The sequence below is a fragment of the Nymphalis io genome, chromosome 17 (assembly GCF_905147045.1).
Source record: "Nymphalis io chromosome 17, ilAglIoxx1.1, whole genome shotgun sequence".
Taxonomy (NCBI): domain Eukaryota; kingdom Metazoa; phylum Arthropoda; class Insecta; order Lepidoptera; family Nymphalidae; genus Nymphalis; species Nymphalis io.
The window spans coordinates 10244691-10262710 of NC_065904.1; the positions used below are offsets into that span (position 1 = coordinate 10244691).

The following is an 18020-nucleotide window of genomic DNA, read 5'->3' on the forward strand; positions in this document are numbered from 1 at the left end:
AATTGACAAGCTCTATCATCAGGCTTTGTTAACTTTTTCCAAGTTTGTGACTGTCGCTTTGATCTTTAAGGCCGCTGATCCGGAAGTCGTCTGTTCAAATCCCAGGTTGAACCAATAAAATGTTTACGCTTCCTAACGAACGAACGCACGTAATGCGCCCGAACTCTAACTGTCGCGTCGGATTGCCGTCCCATCGGATTATGAGAGTAAGGGAATGTAGAGATATATAATATAATAATTATATATATATAATATGTCCCGGGGACATTGACATGGGACAAGAGAGCTTCTGTGTTTGACTGTAATCTACCAGGAGAACATTATCAATAGTTACTGATGTGTTTATTATGATTCACTTGGCAAGTTTTTTTCAAATGAAATCTCTAGCTTTGTTTATAATTAACTTTAAGGGCGTAATTATTTATCTTTCACTAATGCTATTTTTATCGTTTTTATTGTTATAGTGCAATTTATAGCCACTACAATGTATGTGTCACAATTATTATTAAATACATAACATATGCACCGTTTAATTGTATATAATGAATTATACATAATAACGTTGTACGTTGTTATATATTTATTTAATTGAAATACATAGTTTAAAATTTACGTGTCTAACACCAGACCGCCGCGCCCCGCCCCTCATATGCGTACTAAGCTGCGGCCGGTAAGTAGTTTATAATGATTAAAGGTGTAAGGTCCTATCCAACCTTACTTATGAAATTGCCGATTTGAATATTGCTTAGTGTTAATATAAATGGAATTCTAAATTCAAATTAATTTAATAATACATTATTTATGTAGACAATTCCAATAATGAAAGAGGAAAACTTTAAAAAATATATATTATCCTGTCCAATTTTCAGTTATTGTTCGAGCATAAACAAAACGCAACCAAATCACATCGAATACTACGATTGGTTCATGAGTTTTTTTAGTGTCATCCGTACATATAAATCGTATTGTCTTGCACATAATGATCCCTTTTTTGATAAAGCGCATATCATATGGTTCGATTTTTATGTCATACCGAGCGTCAACAGACGTTTAGCTGTAAAACCGTAACGAATAGCACAGAGAGAACAAAAAGATTTACTTGCACCTTTACATCATAAATGTATTGCGAAGTAAAACTATATTTTCCATTAAAAGGACACTTGACCTTTGTAAATAAAAGATTCACCTTAGACCTTTAGTAAAGAGATTCGCCGTTTCATTACTTTAATTCAGAAATCTTATTTCGTTTTATGTTTTAAATAATTTACTATTTTATGATATGAAAGAGCCCAGAGTGACATCCTTGTTATTTTCGTAAGTATCTTCTCTTGAATTTTAAATTAGAAATTCCTTTACGGGCGAAATTAATTAAGATGCACGTAACGGATATTAACTTTATATATAAAGAAGTCTATATATAAATAAGTGAATTTTTGAACCTTTGTTAGTTTACTTGTTACTATCTCCTTGGTCTTGGCTGGCGTATAAGGCTGCTGAACCCCAGGTGCTGGTTCAAATCTCGGATCGGTTCCGATATTATATTCTGATATATTTGTATATTATGAATGAAGGTGTACAATTAATTAATATCATATTACTTTTGACAAGCCGGTTGGCGTGGTTGGTGGATGCTTGCCTTTCACGCCGAAAGTTGTGGGGTCGATTCCCACCCAGGACAGATATTTGTGTGCATGAACATGTCTGTTTGTCCTGAGTTTGGGTTTAATTATCTATATAAGTATGTATTTACAAAAAAAAATAGTATATGTAGTATATCTGTTGTCTGGTTTCCATAGTACAAGCTCTGTACAAGCTTAATTTGGGATCAGATGGCCGTGTATGAAAAATGTAGGATGTTATTTCAGACGTATATGTACATAATATTATGTACCAATTTTTATAAGCATTTGAATGAGTGGCTTCTTTGTCGGATGCGCTATTTGACAACGTTACATATGTATTACATAAAAAATAATCGCGATAAAAGTTCAAATAATATTTTTTATGTTGTAGGTTAGCGGATGGACCTGATGTTAATTGGTCACCAATGCCCATAGACATTGGCGATGTAAGAAATATTAATCATTCTACTATTATCATTCTACTTATGTCCCTTGTACCCGTAGTTACACTGGCTCACATACCTAGTTGTTTAGTGGTAGAATATCTGATGATCCCTACAAACAAATTCATCACAATAAACACAAATTAACCTAAATCTTTTTATAATATACTAACATTTAAAAAAAATATATAACATCTTAATTACATGTTAAAATAGGAAAAACTGAACTTTGGTTATTATATTAACGAACATCTGACGCAGCCATAACTGTAACTATATCCAATTAATTAGCAATTTTGGCTCGATACGGCTAACCGTATTGAATACACATTGTTAATTTTCACGAGCCGAATTATAAACACAAGCCAGTGGTGCTTGTTTTGGGCTTAAACTTAGGTTAAGATTCGCGTGTTCGAACAACTGGGCCATCCGGTTGATACTTCTTAAATGGAAATTATCTTAATCTAGTTTGTCAAATCGCTCGTAAGGGATATATAATGTATCTATGTGTGCATGTCAAATGGCAATTTCATAGTAAATTAGATTAAAATAATACGTCAAAAGATTAAGACCAGCTGAACCTTTCTAAGAAAGAGATAGAAAGAAGTATGTCATTGTAATGACTGATGTAGTATACTAACTAAACAGTACGCTAATAAAATTTATTAAAATATTTATTTAAACGAATTTCTCTTGAAACAAAAACCATGTTCGCGTCACCTTTACGGCTTCAAGCTATTATGTATCGTAGGGGCCAAGGGCATTGGCCTTTAAGATAAAACTAATTTCATCTTGTTTAAATTTAACAAAAGTTGTATGTTATATTTAGTGTTTGTAATGTAACATTTATTACTTTTTTTATTGCAAATCTTGAAAATGGCAAAAGGATTGTTCCTTACACCCTAGATTGAGTAAAATTATTATATCCAATTTTAAAATCAAAATAGTCCATTGTCAGATATTTACAAATAAGCAAAAGAATTAATAACTAGACAAAAATAAAAAATTGACACACTTAGTGGTAGGGCTCTGTGCAAGCTCGTCTGGGTAGGTATGACCCATCTCATCACACATCAAATATTATACCGCCAAACAATACTGAGTATTCTTACACGACACTACAAGCAAGCAACAAGAGACAAAACCAACAAAGACCCCTAGGTGAATGGGCGTATAAGCGATGTAAGGAATTTCTTACTGTATCAATATCTATGAGTGATAGTGATCAACACTTACCATCAGGTGGCCCATTGGCCATTTCGCTTACCATTTTATATTTAAAAAAAAAAACATATTTAAGTAATTAAAACCCTAATTAAGTACAAAGAAGTCAAAAATGTCAAGCAAGTCAGAAGCCAATGTCAAAACTGTAATACAGACGCAGAGCTTTCAAGTGCTTACAAATATAAGTAGTTAAGAATTTCGTAAAATTCAAGCGCTTAAATTTTCTTCCCAATTTTCGAGTATAGCGTTAAATGAAAATACCGTGGGAATTTACACGAGTCGCAGAAAGAACCACATTTTAAATCTGAATAATTTTTTTCTAGGTGGAAATGGTTTTAGAAACTATAATGAGGACATGTGTAACAATGATTATACATTACTCATTTATTTACAACATAACTCTAACGAATCATCCTGCTCGTAAACAAATAATATAATAAACACCGAGATTTATTTCTCAAGTTTGGGTGCAAAATGCAATAGTACAAAGCCCACATGTATATATGTGTTCTATTAAGAAGATTTGCAAAATAATCCAACACTGATCCAGGGCGAGTAGTGAAATTATACTCCATTCGTAATTTTCAAGCATACAGGTTTTCTCTCACATTGTTTTCCTTCACTTATTTAAGCACGTGAAAGCTCAGTGCTTGATTCGAAATATGAACTTGGGTACTTGGTTACGATCAACTAGTTTCCGCGAACGCCTTCGCGCGTATGAGGGAGTGGGTTTATGTCTTTTTCTCTACTCCTGACAACATGTATGCAAAATTTCATTATGAGGGATTGAATAGTTACAACGTGAAAGTGTAACAAATAAACTCACTATCGCTTTTACAGTATTAGTAAATATGCGTTCAACTTATATAAAATTTATACGATGAATAAAATGAACAAATATGTATTATTTTAATGAAAATAATAGAGGAAAACGAAATAAGAGAAATTGGTATAAAGTCTAATAAATGATTAATTAATTGAATCCATACAATACTTATCGACGACCTTAATAAAAACTTTTCTTCAATATTGTTCTCATCATTTTCTTAATTGAAGCTTTAAAAGTATTCGCTATGTCGATATTTGAAATAAATGTTACCTAAAATGTTTTTACTTGAATCATGTTACTAAATATTTATTATTTAAATCCATCAGCCATTAAACTATTATGTAATCTGCGCCATGGCGGTCCAGATCTTACAGCTCAATGCTGAAGAAGGCGGCCAACCTTTAGTGCTGACGATACGACAAAACTTGTATATATATCGTAACATGAATAATATATAGAAACTTGACCGTTAGATCTAATGGCTAGAAATCCTGCAGATCCCAAGGTCTTGGGATCAATCCATAGGTCGCGCAAATTAAATTAAAAAATAGGTTTTTCTGTCGATTAATCATAGTAGCAGTCCAGACTCTGGCTGGAAGTTGGAAGTGAGTGCACTCCTCGGAAAGTACGTAATAAAATTACGTCAAATTCTAATAAATTTCTATATGATTTCATTTGTAATAATGCCAGGATAATGACACATCATGTACATTATATAAATCTGAATCTAGTGTTTTTTTTGTATAATTGATTTCATAACAGTGATTTGGTAAATTCAAATTTGGAAGAATGCTGCTTAGCGTATAATTTACGTAAAAATATTCCAACGGACTTACTAATAGAATCGTTACGTAGCTGGTGAATAGTTACATAACGATTTCTTTCTTTCTTTCACCAGTAATTTGACATTCGATAGAAGAAGACAAAATATTAACTATATGTACAATCGCTATACCCTTATTAATAATAATGAGATACTTCATTACTGCAATTAATATAAATTTCACATACGAGCTATTTTTTTTTATTTAATACTTCATATTGATTAATTCATGAATTATTTTTGCTTTATCGTATCGAATATAGTCAACGCCATTCCATTAAAAGAATTAATGTAGCGGGTAGTTGTACTTAAAACATAGTTATTATAGTTGCAAGTTCTTAAGGCTGAAGATCTCGATGTCTTGGGCTAAACCCAAGACATCCAATAAAAAGTTATTGGGTTTTTCTATCAAGGAAATATTATTTTCTACCCTAAGCTTAGAAACTGGCAGTCTTAACACTCACGTGCCTCAGAAAGCACATAAAATCGTTGATCATGAACTATTTCCGGTCGTGTCGGATTGCCGGCTTAAAAGAGGGAATTGAGACTAACTAGCCAATTAACCACTGACGTTCTAAATTTGAAAATGTTCCCAGCATTATTATCATGTATCTCGGAAACTGTCACTTTAATATAATTATAAAAACGCTTAAAATCTTTTTTATTTCATTAACCTTTGACATTGTTCCAGCTCACCTAAATCGATTTCCCGCCTCAAAAACTATATACATAAATATTTTTATTTTTATTTTGAAGCTTAAATCTTTATATTAAAGAAAACATTTCAATAGAGAAAAGTTTCCAATATATCTAATGCATGCATAACAATAATGTCCAAATATTTTTGCATATATAAATTGTTTTTTTCAAGAATTACATTTTGTTTACTTAAAACACTTTATTATATACATAAATACATATATATCATTTTTTTTCCTGGGACATTATTTACACACGGTCATCTGATCCCAAACTAAGCAGAGCTCGTACTATGTGCCAACAACTGTGCCTGCTGTACAAAACACAGGTACGGTCTTGCGTGGAATATTGCTCGCACCTTTGGGAAAGCTCCGCTAAGTACCTACTGGAGGCCTTGGATCGGTTGCAGCGACGTGCCGTACGCATTATTGGCGACGTAAAGGTCACAAACACCCTTGAACCTTTACAATTGCGTCGTGAAATAGCAGCACTGAGCGCTTTCTATCGACTGTATCACGGCGAGTGCTCTGAGGAATTATTCTCTCTAATTCCTGCTTCTCCCTTCCTTCTTAAGTCCACGCGAGCTGATTCTCGATGTCACCGCCTAACTGTGACATCAATTCCATCGCGAACAAAGAAATTTGGCAACTATTTTCTTCGTCGCACTTCCAAGAAATGGAATTCCTTACCAGCTCACGTGTTCCCCTCCTCTTACAACCCGGGTTCTTTCAAACGAGGCGTGAAGAGGCATCTTGCGGGCCGGCAAGGCGAAGGCGGCTAGTGCAGAACGTTTTTCCCGTCTGTACTGGCCGTCGTCGCGTTTGGACTCTACTACCACTTACCATCAGGTGGAGTAGAGTCATTTGCCCTCCCGGCGAATATAAAAAAAAAAAAAACTATGGAAACCAGACAACTGATTTTTTTTTTTTTTATAGAATAGGAAGGTGGACGAGCATATGGGCCACCTGATGGTAAGTGGTCACCAAACGCCCTTAGACATTGGCATTGTAAGAAATGTCAACCATCGCTTATAGCCAATGCGCCACCAACCTTGGGAACTAAGATTTTATGTCCCTTGTGCCTGTAATTACACTGGCTCACTCACCCTTCAAACCGGAACACAACAATATCAAGTATTGCTGTTTTGCGGTAGAATATCTGATGAGTGGGTGGTACCTACCCAGACGAGCTTGCACAAAGCCCTACCACCAGTAGTATACATACTACATATACTACTTTTCTTTTGTAAATACATACTTATATAGATAATTACTATATAAATATATAATAAATACCTATTGATAGTCTACATTGTGCATTCCAAAGTTATTTTGAACGGCAATGGGTCCTGTAACATATACGTACATAGTCAGCGAGTCATGAAATAAAAATGAAAAACAAGAATCGCTCAGTAACAATGAAGTCGTTCAACCTCCGGTTAATATAAGGTGACGTAACAGCGCCTTATTATATTTAAAAGGAATATAAAACCAGGAATATAATATAAGGTAAAAAGGCTACATATATAAAATACTAATAACTCAGTTTTTGTACTTGTGTACACTCTAAAAACAAAAATATTTTGTATTGTTGTGTTCCGCTCTAAATTTCTATATATATTCCAATTACAATTAGTAACAAAAAATATAATGCATAATATATGAAAACTTACAGTTATTCTGTGTAATGCCTTTAAGACTCCTAAGTGATCGGCTTTGTTCGTTTTTCTCATAATCTATTTAATTCTAACCCCACGCTATTCCGCCTTTGAGATATAATAACTTTATAGCTTTCATTTTAATTTTATCGTTTTGTATTTCGCTTTTAATATTCTGTAAATTTATAAACGATATTCATATTTCAAATGTAGTTGTTTTTTTTTTTTATTAACAATATTTTTCAAATGGCAATAATATCTGTGAATTATCGAAATTTTAAAAAAATATTTTTCTATTAAGAGTGTGATTACCATCGTTCATGGCCAGTTTTAAATTATCACTGCACCTTCTTCAATTACCCCTTTTTAAAACAAGCCCATTGCACAAACAGTAATCCTTTTAAAGAAACTATTAGTTGACTAATCCTTATCAATCGATATCGTTTACAGCCCTGACTTTGGCCGTGAGATCGTAATGTATAGATACAGCTGGAGGTCACACGTGTTCATTTCCCATGAATTATTGTGACATTGGCGCCGTTCTAAACCTCTAGTGAATATATTTTCTTTCGCTTCTCTTAATAATAAAGTTCTTAGAAGAAATACAACACGATTGTATGAAATAAGTATATCTACCGATCTGATGATTTGATCTGATGTCTTTGATCTGCATTTCAGAAACTAGAATTTTAAATTAATCAACTTGGGTAATTTTAAATTTTTAGTAACCACTTACTATCAGCTGAAATATTCTCCCTTCCAATAAAAAAATCCTATTAATTAAATAACCAATGAGACTACATAGCTTTAAAATCTCGAACACTTGTAATTAACGACAGTGACGTGAGCGCTCTAATTACTTTAAATTAACATACATTCAGAAATCTTGCCGCTCGCCTATTAATGTACATCATACGAACCGACCTATTTAGTCTAATACTATCCAATGACTAAGGGGTTAGTTTACAGGGTTTCGGTAATCGGGAAAAAAATCCAAAATTCATTTTTTTTTTTAGAATAGCTAGGTGGACAAGCAAATAGGCGACCTGATTGTAAGTGGTCACCAACGCCCATAGACATTGGCATTATAAGAAATGTTAACCATCGCTTACATCGTCAATGCGCCACCAACCTTGGAAACTAAGATGTTATGTCCCATGTGCCTGTACACAATTACACTGGCTCACTCACCCTTCAAACCGGAACACAACAATACCAAATACTACTGTTTGGCGGTAAAAAATCCGATGAGAGGGTGGTTCCTACCCAGACGATCTTGCACAAAGGCCTATAACCAGTGATATAAACGTTTTATATAGACCCTTATTCTTATGTACACAAAAGAGCTTCAGCTTCACAGCCTTAGCCGCTAAGACAAAGGTTTTCAACATTACACGAGTGAGATTCGAAGTGAGTTCATACAGAATAGAACTACTGTTGTTAAATATAATCTATAAGGTTATTTAATATCTTGCATTAATATTTCAATATGTATTATGTAATTATTTAGTCAAAGTCAAAATATACTTTATATAATTAGGCTCTTAAGACCTTTTCAGTCGTCACTACAATTTTAATTTTTAATATAAAGGCCCCACCGGTTCGGAATTTAGATTCTACTTCTCGGGCAAAGACTGAAAGATAATGTTTAATGTCTTTTGTCAATTATTATTCGCATTTAAAAAATAGAGTTTCATCTCAGTTGAAGCAAAATAATAAGTTTCTCGTTTTTCGACTCAGGCCTTTATTAGTATGTATGATGTAGCGCCATCCTCGACTAAACAAACTTGGAGACTTCTATTTTCCAAGGATAAAATATTGTATATGGAATGACTAATATTACTTTATTTCATTGAGGAAATAGAAGAAATGTGAAACAGTCGAAACGAAGAAAGTATAGTAAAACGAATTTTTCAAGTGTAGCAGGAATAAATATTGATGATGATTAAATTAAACCATTTATAATATTTTACATTGTTTATGATTACGTTTCCATTTTGTTTTGCTGCTGTTATATCATTATGATAATATATTTAACGTAAGTAGGTTCTATATGTAGTTTCTTTTTTGTTTAAAAAATAAATAAGAATTTATCGTGTTAGCATGCTTTTGAAACCGTTGATGTACGTCCTAATGAATCTTATATTGTTACAGTGCGAGTCGCACTTGTGGGGCGGAGGGCGCGTCCGAGCAGGAAGCGACGCCGCCCGCCGCCGTCGACCTGCCGCGGACGAGGGACGGTGAGATTGACTATGACGGTGAGATTCATTACCACTCATTCATTACCTTATTTACGTGGAATAACACACTCGAGTGTCGCATGGACCACTTGATAGTAAGTAGTCACCGTGGCATCTGTCATTTGAATTAATAGAAAGCCCTCATATCGATGTCATCCTGTCAACTTTAGATAATAGTTTTCATATAAAACTCTCCAGTGGAATCGGTTTGTATGGATGACGTATTTTTACTAATTCACCAGAATTGTATTACCTATACAAATACGTGAACACGTTAAAACAAGTGTAATAAAATAGAAATAAAATCAATATTTATATAATCTATGAAATTTTATACTTATATAAATAAAATATACTTTATACTTATATATATAAGCCGAGATGGCCTAGTGGTTAGAACGCGTGAATCTTAACCGATGATCGTGGGTTCAAACCCGGGCAAGCACCACTGAATTTTCATGTGCTTAATTTGTGTTTATAATTCATCTCGTGCTTGACGGTGAAGGAAAACATCGTGAGGAAACCTGCATGTGTCTAATTTCATTGAAATGTTATGTTGACATTACATTGACATGTTTATAAATAATTATAATTACGCCCGGCTACTAAATATAATTGATAATACAGTGTTATGTAATTAAAGAAGTGTTCCCAAACTGCGTGGTTTGCTCAAGGGAAGCGACATGCTAGTCTTTATGAAGGGAAGCGGAAGCGGCTTTGGACAATCGTTTTTTTTCTGATTATTTTATTATGCACAATCATTATATATAAATCTATTTAAAAAATAGTACAAAAAAATATAAAGTAGACCAATTCGTTCCATTTGAAAGGTATGAAGATTCAACACCTTACCGAAATACTCTTCAAAGTCCACTTAAGAGATAAGGAGAGCAGAGTTGAAATAGAGAAGAAATTACACCACGTGGCTTACGAACGCTTTCTAAGTATTGCGCGCTGTATCGGAATGACAATCTGTTCCATGGAATGTGACTCACGCGCAGTTCATAAAACAGTGTCACGTGACAGGAATAAAGCGATTCCTGTAATCAGACGATATCTCTTCAGCGAACCGTTACGTCACGTTTTTATTTAACGATTCTGTTTAAATGATAAGTAAATTAAACTTTATTTTTTTTTGTATAGTCAGTGTGAATGTATTTCAAAATTAAAATATCGTATAATTAAAAAATAATTCTGATATTAAACAAGACTTAAAACAATATCTATATACATATATATATATATATATGTTTTAAGCATATATATAATAGTATCAATTTAGCATATGTACATTTACGTTTCAATTAATTCCATTTAATTTATGGTTTATTCTGAAACAGATTGGCGATTATTATTTTTTTGCCAAAATGTAATTAAACAATATTCAAGGCACCTCTTTCATGTCACATAGAATTATTTACCGAAATTCAGCAAATTTATCTATATTAGAGTGATTGTTATTTCATTGTTCAATTACACGTAACATGTTAGAACACCTATCCCCTTAATAGATTTTGGAACTGTAATCCCATCATCACCACCATCGATTACACAACCAATACTACATTATTAAACTAGATTAAACTAGACTAGACTAAATTGTTTCCGTGAAGTATAGCGGTCATAATATACATATTATATGCCGAGATGGCCCTGTGGTAAGAACGCGTGAATCTTAACCGATGATCGTGGGTTCAAACCCGGGCAAGCACCACTGAATTTTCATGTGCTTAATTTGTGATTATAATTCATCTCGTGCTTTACGGTGAAGGAAAACATCGTGAGGAAACCTGCATGTGTCTAATTTCACTAAAATTCTGCCACATGTGAATTCTACCAACCCGCATTGGAGCAGCGTGGTGGAATAAGCTCCAAAAAAACCTTCTCCTCAAAAAGAGGAGAGGAGGCCTTTAGCCCAGCAGTGGGACATTCACAGGCTGTTACGGTTACGGTGATAGCGGTCATGTTCTTCCCGACTATATACGCGAATGTTACACCGTTTTTTTATATAAAAAAAAATATTACAAAAAGGAAACTCAAATATAGAGAATGTATAGCGTAATAAACAATAGTTTTAAAGTTCAAACCATAGGTTTGACAAACACACACAACTAGAATAAGGCTTAAAAAAATATTTAAAACAATTTTTTGATTGAATGACATTTTCATCGGCCAGTTAAAAGTTATCACTCCGCCGCCCGGAGTTTATATACTAACTAATATTTTAAATTCAAAAGTGATGTCGTTTGTTACGCTTTCCCAACCTAACAACTAAACCGATCGTTCTCAGAGGTACAGATACTTATCACCGAACCACCTAAACTAAAATATTTTTAGTTTTTATTTCATTTATGTTCTTAATATATATACTCTTCTAAAAGAAAGATTCAAATTTATTGTCATCGATTGTATTATATTTTGATTTTGTTTTTTTTTGCAATAAAAATTGCGTCAAAACTAAAATCAGCTATAGTTTTGCTTTTGGCTTTATTTACTAAATGTATTGATCATTCTGATGACTTCAGTGATGTTATTCTTTAAGAATAAACTAGAAAGCCATCACTGATGACAATCGTTGAATGACAGAAAGTGATATGCGTCTATAATATCTAAAAAATATGAAGAATACAAGCACCAAAATAGCGTAACACCGGAAGTCGGTTTCAAAGACACCCCAAGGGAAACACGAAGTGTGTTCTTAGAGAATAGCACTGCAGCTTACTTAACCCAATTTTGAACTTACCGCGTCGATTGAATCCTTTCCGTTAAACTCCATCCAAGTACACTTAGCTTGAAACAGGAATTATCACAGGATTAAAAGAGTTTTAGGAAAAATGTATCAAAGGGCAGACCTTGTGAATAATTACCTATTTTTGTATTTCAAATATAACGATAAAAAAATAATTAATTTGAATAATTATTCGTACTGTTTTGTTAAAAATAATTTATCTTGAGAACTTTATCTTTTCTAGCTCTATATGAGGATGACTCAGACAGTGACCTTGGATCAATGGAGAACCATGGATCCGTCGTCACACATTTGCTGTCACAAGTCAAAATCGGCATGGACCTTACTAAGGTGAGGAATAAGTCAAAGCTAAAATGCAATACACAATTTATTCTTAAGAATATACCCTCAGATTCCAGATGCATCCCCAGTAGATCTCTTTTCATACAATTTTCCTTATTAACTTATAACTCTTCATATATCGCAGGTCGTGCTTCCAACGTTTATCCTGGAAAGGCGATCACTACTCGAAATGTATGCGGATTCGTTCGCCCATCCCGATCAGTTTGTTAAGTAAGTTCAACCATTTACATTTTTTTTTCTCGAAATAAAGCACACAAGTACCTAATGATTTTCTTGTCGGTTCTTTTCATATTAAAATTTTGATCGTCAGCGAGACGTCAATTTTGTTGAGGAGAGTTTGACGTCAACTTCCGTAACGTAGTGCACGTCTCCCGGGCGAACCTCTATAATTATTGTCTAAATCCTAAAATTAGTAAACATACCAATTATATATTACCACATTCATAGTCTACGGTTTAGTACCAATGGAATAAAACGTGTTTTTAAATCTTTCAGAATAGTAGATATGCCAACACCCCGAGACAGAATGGTCCAAGTTGTTCGATGGTACCTCAGCTCGTACCACGCTGGTCGCAAGTCACAGGTGGCAAAGAAACCCTACAACCCTATTTTAGGAGAAATATTCCGCTGTCACTGGGACCTCGACGGGGAATCCGTAGAAAACAACCCTTCAAAGGTAATCTGGTATAACCCCTAATGTTTTGATCATGCATGCAAAAAATAAATAACTTGGGGTGACCAGTTGTTTGTAAAGAGAATATTTACTTTGTGTACATATATATATGGTAGTAGTAATAATATTGCAATTATTGCTCAGTGAATTCAGTTCTCTCAGTGATATTTGATATTAGAGTAACAATAAGAAATTAACGAAAAATGTATTTTTCCTATTTCAGCATGACAATAAATACACAAAATTTTTGCCTAACTTCTAGTCTAAAATCTCTCAAAGGCTTTTTAAGTATGTATTTATATAATTAAATTTATTTTTTCAGCAAGAAGTAGGCGATGGTCCTGTTCCCTGGTGTTCGCCGGATCAGCTTTCCTTCGTGGCTGAACAAGTATCTCATCATCCCCCCATATCAGCTTTCTACGCGGAGCATGTGAATAAACGCATACAGTTCGACGCGTGGGTGTGGACTAAGAGCAAGTTCCTGGGACTCTCCATTGGTGTCCACAACATCGGCCGGGGATTGGTCACGTTGCTCGACCTCGAGGAAGAATATACACTCACTTTCCCCAATGGTTACGGCAGGTTAGTATCATGTTGAACAGTAGACTCGAGACACGAAAATATTTGATGCAAAAATGTATGCCCTACTGACTTTTCCTTGAATGCACGAAGATTACTTATTTTTCATACGGCAAATGTCTACATAACTTATAACCTGTATAAATTGTGCGTCAAAAATTGTCCAGAAACTAAGACATAAATTTCGTGAATCAAAGTAGTAAATGTATACAGTATGAAATTTTCGAAAAATCTTTATTTTTGGCTCTTCGACCTGACTGCCTTAAAAAACCAACTCTTTATTTTATTCCAACGTTATCATATGTTTGAAAACATATTTGACGACACAGAATGTTATATTTCAGATCAATATTAACAGTTCCGTGGATAGAACTCGGCGGATCGGTAGTAATAGAATGTCAGCAAACAGGCCACAAGGCAAACATAGAATTCCTCACGAAACCGTTCTACGGCGGTAAGAAACATCGCGTGACGTGCGAAATTTTCGCCGGCAGCGAGAAGAAGCCCTACTACACCGCACAGGGAGAGTGGAACACGAGAATGGAGGGGAGGTGGACTGAAAGCGGGGTAAGATGAAGCTGCTTGTATGTGTATGACGATGATGATGTTCTCCTGAACGATTTCGACCACGGCGGCCAATCTCAAGAGAGATTCGCTGCGCAGGGCATAATATACTGCACAAGTGTGTGTGCAAACACAGGTGCACTCTCTATTCCCTCACTCTTATTATCCGATGGAAATTAGAATTTTGCCTTTTGTGACACAATTCATTTAAGTATAAAAGGAGACCCATTTTATTTAAATTTATTAGTGGCTTAGTGAAAAGTAAAGTAAGTGAAAAATACACTATGAGAGTTATCGGATAGGTGAGTATATTTGAAATTAATAATGCACTTATGTGTACATGATGAAAATACATGCACAAATTACATAACATCTTAAATACCATAAATATAGTATAAGTCACTTTATTACTAATGTGCTAATGTACTAGACATTAGTGTCAGTAACTATGAGCCGGAGAGGCCCGTGTAAACACGTCGACCGCTCGTCCCACAGCGCAGCGAGGTGCTGTTCGACGTGACGAACATGAAGGCGCGGCGCAAGCGCGTGGCGCCCGTGTCGCGCCAGGCGGGCGGCGAGTCGCGCCGCGTGTGGCGCCACGTGACCGCCGCGCTGCGCGCCGCCGACACGGACTGCGCCACGGCCGCCAAGCGCCGCCTCGAGCAGGCGCAGCGCGACGCCGCCAAGCGCCGCGCAGACGCCGGCGAGAAGTGGCTCACGCAGGTGGGGAGCGGTTGAAGTGTATACGTTAATACCGCACCCTCATATACATACACACGCCCCAAAGGCCTTCCCTTCAGTTCTTACAGATATATCTCCTTATAATATTATCCTGGACCACCGAGCACATGGCTCGCAAAAACTTATTAGTGCCAGCTGCTTTTATTATGTGAGTTTGTCAATTGTGAAGGTTATGTCTGTTCAAATGATAATATCGTTTTTCAGTTATTCAGCCCGAAAGGCGAGGAGGGTTGGGAATACAACGAGCCCCTGAGCAAGCGGACGGAAAGATCGAAGTCGCCAGAACGCAAAGCGCCGGAGAACGAAGCCAGATAATGGACTCTATTCTCCGCCCAATTATAGACTCTATTAAATACTATTAAGGTAGAAATTTCTGCGTCACAGTTTACGGGATTTAGCAAAACTAGATAAATAAAAATTTTCGTTACGCACCAACGTTTATCGCTTAGTGAAAATGTGAATCGAAATGAAGTGAAGTGTGGAATTGTGAACAATTTAGAAAGTGGTAAAATAACACGTTGTTGCTGTTAAATTTATTAAATTTATAAAACGACACATTTACTACGATGACTTATGTAAGTTAACTGGCAACACAGAGACAAGTTATTTTTGCCTAAAAGTAATTGAAAAATAAATCTTCTATCAATAAGGTTACGGTATATAATATTAATACGATGTCGTGAAAAGTTTACATTTTATTATTAAAATCAAGTGTTTCGCATTTTTTCACTAATGGCCTATAACAACTAATTTGAGCAATAATTGTAAATATTTATATCTAATAATGATCTTTTTGCTTTGTAACTAAGTAATGTTATCGATTGGGACGAATGAAATCGTTTTTGCGTGCTTATTTACAATTCGAGTTTTTATTCTTTAAAATTTATTTTATATTACTTGTATATATTTATATACTATACTTTTTTTTAAATATGAATTTACTAAACATGCTCTTCGTTCCGAAATTAAATAATTAAATTGATGCGTATGAAAACATACGTGACGGTTTTTTTAAATAGTTATTATATAGTTTTAATGACTAAACACGCAAATGATTACGTGGAAAAGAAAAGAAAGAACGAACGATGGAAAGAAAATATTATGGTTTACTGTATATATCTCACAGATTATAATAATATATTTTAATTAAAATTAAAATAATAATAATAAAGGCATTAATTTTCAATGTTGCCTTGTTAAATTGTTTGTTCGATAAAATATTCCTTTAAAATTTAAATTTTCAAATAAAACGTTTTATTCGAGACGCGTTCCCATAGAAAAGACTGACATTGTGAACGAATTGAGTTTAAAAAGACGTGACGACATTTAAAAGAATATAATTATATCCGATCACATAGACTTATTTAATTTAATTAAATAGCTATAGATACCATGTTGTATATTTAAATAAAATTTAAATTATTTAACGTGTTTTTAATTAATAAAACTGTTTTATATTTTAATTTCTAAATAAAAGGTATGTCTCAATATGAAATTCGGCTCAAAAGCTGTGTGTAAACCATATTAAATGTTCAAAGAGACAGGTAAGAAAATTAATTATTATTGTTAATTTTTTTTTTCTTTGCCCATCTCGCTATCATAAGTGAAGTATATAGTAGGTTATTTTTACAAAGAAAATCAAGACAAATTTTTGCTATCATTATTTAATATAAATCCACTCGAATGAGAAATAATCACACAAATAATTGCGTTAGAAAATAAATAATAAAGAGTTTAAAGACAAAGGTCTTCAACCAATGCGTCTTAGCTGCCATGACATACGGTGCCGAAACGTGGACACTAACTGCGGGACTATTCCACAAATTCAAAGTCGCTCAGCATGCTATGGAGCGAGCTATGCTCGGAGTATCTTTGAAGGATAAGATCAAAAATGAGATTATCCGGAAAAGAACGAAGAGTAGCTTGCAAAATTAGCAGGCTGAAGTGGCAGTAGGCTGGTCACGTATGTCGTAGGATCAATGGCCGTTGGAGCAGACGAGTCCTAGAGTGGAGACCGCGGATCGGCAAACGCAGCGTAGGGCGCCCTCCAGCCAGGTGGACCGATGACCTTAAGAAGATGGCGGGCACAAACTGGATGCGGAAGGCGGAGGACAGGGAGCTTTGGCGCACCTTGGGAGAGGCCTATGTTTAGGAGTGGACAATGATTGGCTGTTGATATAGATTAGATTCTTTATCAACCTAAAGTAAAATTAAATATAATTACAAACTGTTATAGTACAATCATAAAATAAGTTGGTCCAGCTCATCGTGGCTATTAAACTTGTAAAGAAAAGTTAATTAATTTTTTAGATTTTTTTGTTTCTATAGAAAGTATCTGCATATTATTAAAAAAAAAAAAAAATAGCAACTCACGCCGTTCCTTTTTTTTAACGCTGGAAAAACGCGTTACGCGTTTCCCCCACTGTTCCCGTGGGGCTCGCCGGTGTCCAAGGCGCTGAGTGCGCCCCGAACATCGGAATACCCACTAAAAAACCAGCGGTACCCTTTCCGTCTTAACGTGGAGCGCCACGGGATCGCTTTCGCATGCTACCGTGACGCTCAAACTCACGCCGTTCCTGCTCTACTATTAAATATGAAGAAAGAAATAATTTAATAACCGTCGAATTTCAACGTAACGGGTCAATATCACTTATGACTGATTATTTTTACGATTGAGGGAAAGATTTTATTTACAACTCTAACAAAAAATAAACATTACGACTGCTTCCAAACTTTGAAGTATATGTGTTTATTTTAAAACTGCGAGTAACTATTAAAATTTTGTCTGGAAGAGATCTCTATTTTTTTTTTTCAATTAACAGGCCAGCGTTTGAC

The 18020-nt window shown here is 34.7% G+C and overlaps 1 protein-coding gene across 3 annotated transcripts in view; it reads left to right on the forward strand.

Annotated features, from left to right (window-relative positions):
• The window catches only part of LOC126774667 (oxysterol-binding protein-related protein 9), a 94705-nt gene extending 78093 nt beyond the window's left edge, over positions 1-16612 (forward strand). For 2 of the 3 annotated variants that reach the window (XM_050496195.1, XM_050496197.1), the window contains 8 exons: positions 9452-9555; positions 12510-12616; positions 12753-12838; positions 13124-13304; positions 13624-13883; positions 14225-14447; positions 14940-15167; positions 15390-16612. In XM_050496195.1, the coding sequence (XP_050352152.1) occupies positions 9452-9555; positions 12510-12616; positions 12753-12838; positions 13124-13304; positions 13624-13883; positions 14225-14447; positions 14940-15167; positions 15390-15500 (1300 nt within the window). In that variant the 3' untranslated portion in view covers positions 15501-16612. The remainder of the gene's footprint in view (positions 1-9451; positions 9556-12509; positions 12617-12752; positions 12839-13123; positions 13305-13623; positions 13884-14224; positions 14448-14939; positions 15168-15389) is intronic. The other variant, XM_050496196.1, reaches the window with a different exon arrangement.
• Positions 16613-18020: the final 1408 nt, after the last annotated feature.